Source organism: Oryza brachyantha, chromosome 4, assembly GCF_000231095.2.
Source record: "Oryza brachyantha chromosome 4, ObraRS2, whole genome shotgun sequence".
NCBI classification, from domain to species: domain Eukaryota; kingdom Viridiplantae; phylum Streptophyta; class Magnoliopsida; order Poales; family Poaceae; genus Oryza; species Oryza brachyantha.
This window is the reverse complement of record NC_023166.2, coordinates 8,528,839-8,541,430: the sequence shown is the minus strand read 5'-3', so window position 1 is coordinate 8,541,430 and position 12,592 is coordinate 8,528,839. Positions and strand designations below refer to the sequence as shown.

Below are 12,592 nucleotides of genomic sequence, written 5' to 3'. Positions count from 1 at the left end.
AAATTAAAAACAACCTCCCATTAGCAGACCTAAGCACGAGGCTACAATTAAACTGCTACCGCAAAGGTGTACTTGAACTCCAAATTTATGTGCTCTAAAACAAATGCCAAATTTTATTGAAAGTATGGTTTCTGCAGGCGGGTTATGTGTGTGTTTCCATAATCAATCTATTTTGTAGTACAGTATCGTTGTGACCGTGTACATGTTAGATCGGGTTTGATCAAAATGATAATGGAAATGCATGGGTCAAAGACTGATTTATAATTTAGTTGCTCTCCGACGTTTTTTTCCCCTTTGGTTTAACGTCGGTCATCAACGGTGACGGAAATTAAATGAAATTCGATTGAGATAGGATCGGTCTTTGGTTTTAAAGAGTATGTTTTTCTAGTTTAAGAGAGGCAATAATTATGTATAACATGTAGGCCCTCTTTGATTTGTAGAAAAAACATAGGAAGTTTAGAGGATTTTAATTCTATGAAAAAAATTCCTATGAGACCCTTTGAAATAAAGGATTACATTCTACCATTTCTTTTAAAATTTCTATGGATTGGGCAATCCTATGTAGATTTTGGAGAAAAATAAACATGAGGTCCTACCTCAGGTTTCTTCTTCCCATAACTCGAAGGCTCTCTCAAATTCCTATGTTTTTCCTGTGGTCCAATCAAACGGCTATTCCTACGTTTTTCCTATGTTTTGCAATCCTCTATTTTAAATATACATTCCTGTCAGAATCCTATGTTTTTCCTATTCCTCTATTTTTTCATTCATATGATTCAAAGGGGCCCTAATGTTGGGAGACACAATGGTTATGCATGTTTTATCAGCCATAGATAGAAATATCTATGTTTTAAATAGTCTCAATAGTTTTTATTTTTTTAATCAAAATATTATTTTGTAGTTCACAATCATTTGTCATACGCCATCTATAATAATTAATTGTAGCTTCTTTCATGTAAATGCTGTAAATTTTATTATCACAAAAAGTTCAATCGTGTGACATGGCCCTGATTTCAGTCCGAGTCATCATCCTCAAATCATCACCCCAATCACTGCACTCTCTCCATCGTTGGTGTGAATGATGTTTGTAATATCCATACCATTTTCAGATGCGTGTGACGGCAGTGTTTGTTCATAATACATACAAGATAAACACCCGGGGGTCCCTGCAGGAATACTATATGGTAATGATAAAATGAGTTGAAAAATCTATTCACTTCGTAGGGAGACGACATGACTTTGCTTTGGACATTTAACACATTTTAATAATCATAGAGATGCTAGAACTAATTGAGATTATGTGGCTTTATTAGAGTAGAAAATGTATAAGAGTAATGACATCAACAATGCAAGAAACAGAACTCAAGCCATAAATAATGGTTGATATTAAACTCGGGGAGATCCAGTAATAAATGTGTCTCCATGATGTACCTCAAATGTTGATACATTTTGGTTCTGCTATATAAGGAATATATGGTAGGATGTATTGGTTCCTGATTCACTTTAATTTTTGTCAATTTTACTGTTTTTGTAATTATTTTAATCTTAACTTTAATGTTTTCTAATTTGGAATTCGCATAGAAACCAAATTTATGGCTTTATATTATATTTAATATTTTCAATGTAACTAATCTCATGTTTAATCTTATTTAATTTACTTTTCATTTATTTTTAATACTACAAACTTAAGATATTTCCGTACTATATTTATATAAAAACTCTGTAGTTTAATGAAGACCAATGTGCATCCGCACTACAATCAACGTATAATGTTTATATTTTTCTTCAGTTCATTTGTTAATTTATAGGCTTTTATATTAAATTAAAGCTAGAGCTTCTTCAAATTTATCAATTAAATTGGTAATTTTAGATACTCCCTCCATTTCGTATTATAAAATATTTTGTTTTTTTAATGTCAAAGTTCTTTAATTTTTTATCTTTCCAGTGAGTGCAATTGGTCATTTATAGATACTCTCTATTTTGTATTATAAAATATTTTAATACTTTTAAAGTGAAACTTGTTAAATTTTAACCAAGCATACAAGAAAATATAGCACCATCTATAACACCAAATTAGTTTCAATAAATATATTATGATCTTATATTTGTTGTATGTTCAAAATATTTCTATATTTTTCAATAAATTTGGTTAAACTTAAAACAAATGTGACTTTATAAAAAAGTTAAAACTTATTACAGTAATGAAACATAGGGATATAAAGTTAAAACAACAGCTTATCAGCGATAAAAATAAATTATGACTAAAATGTTTATATCTGTATTTCTAATGATTTGAATGAACGTTGAAAAATAAACTAAGTTATGGCATCTTAACCTCATTTTCTTTTTCTTTTTCCTATTCCCATGTGTTCAAATTCGATCTTGAATTTGAAAGGACCCCGTTGTGTTTCTAGACGGTGACGTGGAACACGTACATGCATGAGATTTCAGAACATCTTCACGCCATCACAGCAGTCAATCAATCGGTTATTAACATCAACAGGGAGAGAGAGAGAGAGAGAAGAAATTCAGATAAACGGCAACAGCACTGCTGGTATACAGATCAGACTCACGGTCTGAAATCATACAACAACACAACTAAACATTTCATCACCAAGATTTATCACGATGATCACATTCCACCGGCCGGCGACGGACGTGCTGAATCAAACAATTACTCCCTCCACTGCGTATTATAAAACGTTTTGAATTTGTCTAGATTCATCCGTATACCAATACATATGTTTTGCATATTTATCTATATTTATTAGCACATAAATAAATCTAGACAAGAACAGAAAGCTTTATATTATACTCCATCCGTCCCTAAATGCTTGGCGCCGTTGACTTTTTTATACATGTTTGACCATTCGTCTTATTTAATTTTTTTTTAAAATATGTAAAGGTATATATATGCATAAAAGTATACTTAACAACAAATAAAATGATATAAAAATAATTAATAATTTTGAATTTTTTTAAATAAGATGGATAGTTAAACGTGCATCATGAGACGGTAAAACGGAGGGAATAATGTAATTATTAATCAATCGATGGCCTCACGAACACGACTTGTTCTGGTAGTAGCATTTGTTGCCCCTGCCGGTGTAGGATCCGCCAGGCGGCGGGCAGCTGCCGAGGCACCTCTGGTGGTCCGCCTCCAGCGCCTGGTTCACGTACCCACCCTGCGCCTGCAGGACGCGCCGGTGCACCTCCGCCGCCGCCGCCGACGACGCCGCGACCATCATCATCGCCTGGAGCTGGAGGACGTCCATCCCGACGGCGGCGGCGACGTCTTCGTCCTCCACCCACGCGGCGGCCTTGCCAACCACTAGCTTGGCCGCACTGGCGGCTGGCGCGGTGACTGCAAGAAGAAGAAGAAGAAGAGCAGTATAGGATACCGTGGCGTTTCTCTCCATTTTCGTCGTACGTCGGAGCGAACGAGCTTAATTAGCTCCGAGTTCTTCTCACGTACTACTTAAATATAGGCTACGCGCGAGGTTAGTTTTTATCGCATCGCCGAGCGCCGGTGGTTAGCTCAAGCTATTGGTACTGGTGTGTTGTATAAACCTGCATTGATGTCATGCCTCCGTTCTAAAATAAGTTTATTTTCAGTTTTTGATATAATGATTTGATTCTTCATTTTATTTGAAATTTTTTGTGATTAATACTTTTATCGTTACCATATGCTAAACATGAATATTATTTTATGCATGATTAATATTTTTAATTAAGTTTCTTATAAATTTTTCAAAAAAGACGAATAATCAAAACATTGGATAAAGAAATCAAAATAAAGTTATTATGGGACAGAGATAATACTATATACATTAATGTTGCTTTTTAAAAATAATCAATACAAATATTATTACTTATTATTTACTTAATCAACGCTGATGTAGTCTTATCTGTGTCTTTTTTTTTTCTAAAGAGGGTGACAGTCAGGCGCGTGGACGGAATACCCCTATCAGTGCCGTGATTTTGCCAATTGACACAGATAGGGTGGTATGGATAGCTAGTTTAATTTTGTGAGCAATTTTACATTCTAACAAAAAGTACCTCATGGTACCAAATCTTTTCGGATCATTAGATCTAACAATACACATACTACTCAGCTAAATCCAATAGTGAGAAATAATTTGATATCTCGAGTTACCCGTACCTCGAGGTAATTTTATAGTATTGATCTCTCGTGTGTACCTTGACTTTTAAGATTTAACTAGCGGTTGGAATTTTAACAAGTATGTAGTTGTATTTGTCTTGTTTTACCGGATCGACTGACTGGGAGTTAGTACTGAGTATTTTGTTTTGTGTATAATGATGCATAATGCAGGCAGGAGCACCCTATCTTTTCGTATATGGTTATGCTTATAACCCAAAATTTAAATCTTCGTTCTTAAATTTGGGTTAATTTTAAGGTTTTTCTTAATAAAGTTAATTTTTTTAGTATTGGTTTTTAAATCGATAAGAATATGTATATAAGATTTTTATTCATATGTCAACTGTTCAGTTTCACAACAATTTTTTTTGGCAATGTTTTCATGGAAATTTTCGGCAAGACATCTCTAGTGCTCCCGCCTGCCACGCATGGCTAGCTAGAGCTAAGCTTCTAGCTCCAACAACCAAGTGCACCAAATGGAAAGTTCAATTATTGGTACCGTACCATATATACATCATTGGTTCATTGGTGCAACAATATTATGGATTACTACTACACACTGTCCCTTATCATGGTGCATTGGTGCTATATATGTTGGCCTGACAATCACAAAAGGCCTGGTTATATAAACAAGGAACGACTTTCGCCTTGCATCTCACCTTTTCCTATGCTTATAAACCAAAATTTAAATTTTAATCTTAAATTTAAGTTTTTAATTAAAGTTTCTTTTTCAACCTTTAGATCGCTACAAACATATATATATATATAATTTTTATTCATAAATTATTTTTCGTTTGTAAAAGTACCATTTGGTTTATTTTCACAGAAATTGCCAGACAACGAGGGCCTTTATATTGCAATTTGCAAGGTGCGCCCATGCATGATTTGCTCCATGCATGCATCCGGCTAGCTAGTTGCCGCTGTCTAGCTTGCAGCTTGTTAGCGAAGGGAACGAACTAATTAATCAAACCATTCGAGTCACGATGATTTACGCATGACATCACAATCAGTCTCAGCAACTGCGCCCCCCTTCTAATTTAATTAATTTTAAGTTTGGTCGAACTGAACTGCACTACCTTTTTTTTCTCAGGCTCAGCTTCTCCCTCAGTAATCGAGATGCACGATAAGGCCCACAGTTAGTCGCATTCCAAAGCCCAAGCAAGAGGTCGATTGGGCCGGCAGGGATACGCTGGATACTGGGGCCCCATTCCATCCCGGGGTGTTATTCCAACGGTTAATTCGCGTATGTTTAGATTCAGAGCAATTTTACCGTTATTGAGAAAGTAACCGGATGTATCAAAATTTTAGTATAAAATTTAATACCTTTTAGCATCTTAAGTACTAGAAGGTATCAATTTTTATATTAATTTTTTTTAACTCTCGGTATCTACTCAAGCACTATTTCGATACCTACTTAAACACTATAAAGTTACTCTTAGATTTATCACTCGGTAAATAACATCAACAGCGAGAGAGAGAGGGGAAATGCGGTATGCAGATAAATGGCAACAGCACTGCTGGTATACAGATCAGAGTATGAGACCATACAACAACACAAGTGCACAACTAAACATTTCATCACCAAGATTTATCACGACGATCACATTCCAACCGCCGGCGACGGATCGACGGACGGACGTGCTCACTCGAGAAATTCATCGTTAATGGATCACCCGATGGATCAGGCCGGCACTGCATGATCATGAAGCGGAGCCTAGCACGCCTTGTTCTGGTAGTAGCATTTGTTGCCCCTGCCGGTGTAGGATCCGCCCTGCGCCGGGCAACCGTTGATGCACCTCTGTTGGTTCGCCACCAGCGCCTGGTTCAGGTACCCACCCTGCGCCTGCAGGGCGCGCCGGTGCACCTCCGCCGCGGCCGCCGACGACGACGACGCGACCATCATCATCGCCGCCAGCGGCGCCGCCGCGTGGTCCGCCTGGAGGACGTTCATCCCGGCGGCGACTTCGTCGTCATCCTCCACCAACGCCGCCGCCTTGCCGACCACTAGCTTGGCCGCACTGGCGGCTGGCGCCGCGACTGCAAGAAGAAGAAGAAGAAGAGCAGTGTAGGCTACTGTGGCGTGTCTCTCCATTTTCGTCGTACGTCGGAGCGAGCGAGCGAGCTTAATTAGCTCCGAGTTCTTCTCACGTAATAAGTACTTAAATATAGGCGACGCACGGGGTTAGTTTTTATCGCCTCGCCGAGCGCCGGTGGTTAGCGCCGCCGTGACAGATGAGCTCAACTGCCGGCCGGCCGACCAACCGGCCAGAGGCCACCATTCATGTACATTATTTAAAAAATAAAATGGTTTAGAAATCCAGCCTTTGTATACATTTATGTACAGTTTCTTTTTAATAAAATGTTTTGGAAATTAGAAATCCAGCCTTTATAATCTGCACGTGAACCACCAAACCAATTATATATACATACGGGATTATTATCTCCCTCAATAGATTTAAGATTTTTGAAACTTCAACAATAACATTTATAAATAAATTACTTCAAATTAAGAGAGTTACATATCTTATGGCAAAAGTACACGATAAAATTCTTTTCTTTTTGCTACTGATAGTTAAACTTAAAAAAATTGATTTGGCATTGTTTCAAATGCTTATATTACATTGATAGGGAGAATGAGAGTACATACGTGTTTTGTGTTTACCCATAATTATATTAATAATTTGTTTTTTGTTTTGGCCGGACGTGCTGCGGCAGATCGAGATCGAGATGGAGTGTCGGCAGGGCTGGATCCTACCACTGTCGTCGCGGGTCATCAGTGCATTTAAATTTAAATTTTCATCCTTACATAATGGAGTTGATCGTAGAGTTTTTTATCATATTTTTATTTTTAATGTTTGATTTTGCATTTAGATGGCTAAAAACACATATGTAATATTTTTATTTATGATTTTTTTTGTTTAAAAATATGCTGTTTTAGCCTTTTTAAATAGTAATTTGCGTCGTGCCAAATAGTTGCGACAAATTAGGTCCACCTACTGGCATGATGAGAACCAACCGGATATCCTGAATAGCAAAAACTTTGTTGGTTCTCGCTCAAATATCCCAGCTAATTGATCGTTTGTCTGTTTGAATGCAACTATGTTCTTGGTAGCTCGTGAGTTTAAGGACCTCTCTTCGCTAAAACCGCATGGGACATACCAAACAAAGTGTGTGAATCAAATTATGGTTACGTTTGATGAGAGTGTGTGTGATATATGGGTGGGAGAATTACTAAAGCATGGATCTCAGTATGTTATATTTATAGCAATCAACCAATTAATCACAGGGCTAACAAATTGTGGTTAGAGTTCACAAAACTAAACCAGCTTCAAAAACCGAATCTAGGCAATTTTACTGGCTTCTTGTGAGAAATGTTGACTAACATTGAGATTCGCCTTTATAAAAAAAATAAAAATTTAGTATTTACTTCCTTGAAGTTCACCAGATTATCAGATGGTTTTCTTTGGTTTTTTAAACATGTGGCATGCATAAGGTTTTTTAAGGCAATCATTGACCGTCATAGAAAAACAACTATTTTTTTCACAAAACTAATCTGGCGGCATTAGCGCTATGTTATGCTAGCTCAATGGTGCTAGCTTAACGTAGCAAAACTCTTTGCTCTTCCGAAAGTTCAATCCACCACCACGTTCTTTGTCCCCCAATTTCTCATCTCATGTGAGGTGATAGGGTGGTGTCTTCTTTTGCCTCTCTTTGTTAATTTTCTCATCTCAACCAATTTCTCGTTTAATTTCAGTTCTCTCCTCAGTCTCTCTGCTACTATAAAAACAATCTGTCATCCTTCCTCTCTCGCGATACACACATAACCTGATAATTAACCACCCCCACTCTCAAGAAAAAACCACTCACCCTTAAAGAAAATCAAAGAAAAGATAAGTTAAAAAAATAACCGGTTGAATCTTATTGTATCCACACCATCAGCCCATCCCGATTTATTAGCCTGTGCAATACATCCCCAAATTGACTTGTCGCAAGACACGGGTACATAACATTTGACTTGTTCATCAAAAGCTTCAAATACCAGCTATATTTTGAGATGAGGGGGTATTTCACTTTATTATTATCGCGAATTATTTGCTCAGTTTCAGAGATACGTTTGCATCCCATTTATAAACATAAACATAACTATAATTGTGATTAGACAGATATTAAGGCTGTCCCACTTGTGTCCTAACAAATCACGGCCCATTCCAAGGGTGATGCCTAGAAATTGAACAGTAATTTCTGTTAATCTTTGTATATGGGCTGAGATATATTTTCGGCCTTGCCAGGGCCTTTAGGTGCTACAAAGGTGTCCATAAATGTACCCAGAGAACAAATTTGTGTCAACTCTGGATGCAAGATTTCACCGATCATCACTTTTTAAGAGTAGTCACTAGCATGGATGTGATTGGTATGCCCAGTGCGTTAAACATTTGTAATCTTTTTACTGCTTAAAGAAGGAAACCATCCATAAGAGATCTTTGGAATTGACCATAGTTTGGTTGGTTGGTGGTGGCGAGAGATAGGTTCAGCAAATTAACACCCTAATCTAATCCTACCATCCAACTTTGAGTTCTCCTCGACTTGAATTTATCAATTATCAGTGCATGTTTCATCTCAACTTAAGTAATACTACCAACTTTCTATCCTTCATATCAAACACAAGAGAAGAATCTTGGCTGTTTATGCCAGTTAGGACTAAACCAGTTTGATTTGCACGCCAACATTCGTATGACAGATGACTAATATCATTCAAATTTTCAGCTTGTTTTTGTTTTCATCAGTTTATAATTTACCTTACAAGCCACAGAACTCCCTGTCAGCAAGCTCCCTGCCCTGTGACACGATGAACCCAGACCCAGCTAACATCTGCTCTCTGAGATTCTTGATTGCCTGGTACCTCTCCTCATCGTGTTCAAAGTTCAGGATCCCGTTGCTGCATCCTTCAGCCCAGTCTCCCTCCAGCAGCTCTTCACCCGTTTCCTGAAACTTCCGGTCGAATCCGCGGGAGCTAGCGCTGTCCATCTCCATCCCTTTCTGTGAGAACGATCCGTGTGATCTTGATGCAACTCTCTTCCTCTCCTTGGTGGCAGGAGTGTAGCTCCAGGTGTAGCTCTTGCTGTTGCCATCGACGTTCAGCTCGATCGAGTGCATGCCACTGCCTTCAGAGGTCGAGTCACCATCATCTTCACCACCCTCATCCTCATCACTGCACCCTCCTCCATTGCCCTTCTGAATATTCTGAATATTGCTAGCAATTTCCCTGCCGTTTTCAGATGCGTATCGCGGCAAAGTTTGATCATTTGTAGGTTCATGGTCCTTCTTGCTATCCAGATATGCTTGGAGCTCGTCGTGCAGCAGGCTGATGGCTGCGTTTTTCTCCTCGAACTGGAGCCGCGCCTCCAGGAGCTTCATCTGAACCCGTTGCTCGCGCCACTCGTCTGCGAGCTGAAGCATCTCCCGCTCTTTCTGAAGCTCTTCCTGCGCCTTCTCGGTTTCCTTCTTCAACGCCTCGACCTCAGCCTTGTCTTCCCCGATGCCTCTGATGAGCTCGGTGCAGATCTTCTCCACTCTGCCTTTGGACTTCTTCTCCCTCTCAAGCTCCTTCGTCGCGGCCTGTAACGAGGCCTCGGTTTTAGCTAGTTGCATCCCCAGCTTCTTGTTTATCCTCTCTGCTCTTTTCCTGGACTTCTTCTCGCTGTCCAGCTCTGAAACTGTATATTGCAGAGCATTTGCCACCTTCTCCTTTTGCTTGATCTTCCATGATTCCATTTCATGCACAAGTTGCTTCTTTAAGCTGTCGAGTTCATTGCACTCTGATTTTTGTTCCTTGATAAGCTTTCGTACATGAGAGCGAGCAAGATCGAGCTCAGAGCATAGCGCTGAAATGAGTGAAGTGGTCGATGGATTCAGTTCTCCAGGCCCCCAGATGTGTGCTAATACTCTTACAAGTTCTTTAGATGCAATCAGGCTGTTATGCAGGTCCTGCAGGTGGATTGTTTTCTCTTGAGGACATCTTGAAACATCATCTTGAGAGCATGTGACAACCTGAAATGGATCAAGTTTTAGAAACATCAAGTGTTGCCATAGTGTAAACAAGCAAATTCACAAGCATTACCTAAGCCAGTATTACTTTTAGAGAATACACAATAGAATTGCGCATCTTTGTGTAATCCAGTATTACTGACAACTATTTCTCATCAACACTTGCAAAATTGGCAGCTTTCACGCAAAAAAATAAATTACTCAAATTTGTTTTTCGTGGAAAATATAGGAAAATATTTCGTGTCAAATTGTGTTGGTTCTCAATATTGGTCTTTGTTGTAAACCTTAGCTCTATCAAGATTCAGAAACACAGTTGTAGAACACAAGTGATGCAGCAAAAGCAAAAACTAATGACCTGCATTATAATTTCTTATTATAGCTGAGAAAGATCACAAGCTCAGTGGAAAGAGAATACTACTAGCACACCAGTTGCCCATTTAGAAAGCTAGAAGCATATAAGTCCATGACTGATGTCAAACTTAGGCACATGCAAGCCACATAATCAAACAGCTCTGAGTATGTACTGTCCTAAATTCTCATTGTTTTTTCTAATTGAAAATTAGCTTCAACCAACCTGACACGATTTGCCTTGTCAAGGCTTCAAGATCGTTCAACTTTTGATCAATAAACATATGCCTCATTTACCTAAAAGGCAGCAACTGCCAAATAACTAATCCTCCCTAACAGCCTAGACATGAGGAGAAAGTGTTTTTGAGCCATTTCGGCTGCTGAATAAACAAATCAAGCTTGGTACAAGCCTAGCCGATAGCCAGTTACAGAAGTGGACAAGATGCATGTGCATATCAGAATGCCTTCCTGGGGATGCTTCTCACTTTAGCTTCTGCTTCCATGTTCACAAATCCATGTCACATTTGTTTAAAAAAATGCACTATGTTGAATTAATTGTCAAAAGTTTTCTCCTTTCTCAAGTAGATGTTCCTTTTAGATGCAATTAGGTTGGTTTTATTTGGAAATCCTTAAGGCACCAATGCAGTCACTATGTAGCTTATCAGGTGGTCATTACTCATTGAAAATGCTCACTTGGAGAAGCATATCGGATTTCTTTAAGCTTGCACTGCATATTATGGAAACAACTGAACAAACAAAGGTGTACTACATCGAAAAAAAGTATCAAACACTTTCACCTTTTATGAACTGAGAGATTATTCCTTCTGGTTGTGATTAGCTAGGTTTTCATTAAAAAATCAATCGGTGGCTCGAGACATAAAAGCCTATTCAGACACTCTATCGGCACAGAACTAAACATTTGTAGCTAGTCACATCAATGTGACTGAATCAAGAAATTAGGCAGATTTGGAACACTGATATGGTGGCCTACATTGCTTGTTCCAATTCATCTGAACTATAATAACACACCCTTGGCCTACATTTTGCAGATTTCAATTCAACTGAACACACACACACACACACAAAAACAGGAAAAATGCAAATCAACATTTCTTCAATGTCATAACTGAAAGTCTGAAAATACTGAAAATCTCATGCAAAATTAGGTTTCTGCATTTTGCATTTCTTTTGTTGTACCTCCATTGCGGCGGTGCCGTTGCTCATCACATCTGCAGAGGAGAACCAGTGGCGATGGCCGCCGTGGTAGCTTCCCTTCACATCTGACTCCAGAATCTTGCTCCTGCTTCTCCTTGACCCCTTGGACACCTGCATCACCAGCAAGATCCATGTCACGGTCGAGCAGCGAAACCACCAATCGATTTGGGGGGGCACCCACCTCCGTCGGCGCGCGGCTCCGAGGAGGCATGCCGCTCCGGCGCGCCGTCGCCGCCGCGTCCTCGCCGAACAGCCTCTCCTTGTCCATCTGCCAGAACGCGCCCACGAGCCTCCTCGCCGCAGCCCGCGCACCGTCCGCGGCGCCGGCGTGGGCGCGGCAATGCCGGCTCCGCGTCGAGGACTCCGACATGGCCGCCCCTCCCGCGCCACCCCGCCGCAGCAGCACCGCCGGGCTCCTTGACCTGAGCTTCGCCCTCGCCGCGCTCGACGCGCCCGACGACGACAGCGCCCCCCGCTTCCGGATCCTGTCCAGCCTCACCACCACCACGCCGCCGTCCTCTACCTCGCCGCCGCGCCTCCGCATTGCAGCCGCCGCCACGCCGCCGCCGCAAGATCCGCTTCTCTCGCCAACCAAGAACAGCAAAGCAAAGCAACAAGCAGACACGACCACGGTCAGCAACACGTCGTCAGCAAAGCAAAGCGAGAGTGGCCAAGAACCGAGCTGAGCTGAGCTGCAGCTCAAGTGAAGACTGTCACCATCACCACAAGCTGATCAAATCAAAAGAGAGGAAAAAATCAAAAAGCGAAAAAGATGAGACCGATGGATGCTAAACGCAGCTTTAAAGGAAGGAATAAGAAGCAGCAGCA

General features: G+C 40.1%; 2 protein-coding genes across 2 annotated transcripts; both read right to left on the bottom strand.

The window, feature by feature from the left end:
- Window positions 1-2,943: 2,943 nt before the first annotated feature.
- On the bottom strand, window positions 2,944-3,491 carry LOC121054295. Its single transcript, XM_040523698.1, has one exon. The coding sequence runs from the start codon at window positions 3,414-3,416 to the stop codon at window positions 3,057-3,059; it is 360 nt and encodes a 119-aa protein (XP_040379632.1). The 5' UTR covers window positions 3,417-3,491; the 3' UTR covers window positions 2,944-3,056.
- A 5,186-nt stretch (window positions 3,492-8,677) lies between these two features.
- LOC102710395 lies at window positions 8,678-12,366 on the bottom strand. Its single transcript, XM_040523356.1, has 3 exons — window positions 11,946-12,366; window positions 11,747-11,875; window positions 8,678-10,204 (listed from the first exon to the last, which is right to left on the bottom strand). The coding sequence occupies exons 1-3, from the start codon at window positions 12,306-12,308 to the stop codon at window positions 8,954-8,956; spliced, it is 1,743 nt and encodes a 580-aa protein (XP_040379290.1). The 5' UTR covers window positions 12,309-12,366; the 3' UTR covers window positions 8,678-8,953.
- Window positions 12,367-12,592: the final 226 nt, after the last annotated feature.

Coding starts and splice junctions, on each gene's coding strand:
- LOC121054295 (XM_040523698.1), bottom strand. CDS start 3,416: ATGGAGAGAAACGCCACGGTATCCTATACTGCTCTTCTTCTTCTTCTT.
- LOC102710395 (XM_040523356.1), bottom strand. CDS start 12,308: ATGCGGAGGCGCGGCGGCGAGGTAGAGGACGGCGGCGTGGTGGTGGTG. Junction 11,876..11,945: donor GGAGCCGCGCGCCGACGGAG/GTGGGTGCCCCC, acceptor CTGGTGATGCAG/GTGTCCAAGGGGTCAAGGAG. Junction 10,205..11,746: donor ACGGCACCGCCGCAATGGAG/GTACAACAAAAG, acceptor GATCCATTTCAG/GTTGTCACATGCTCTCAAGA.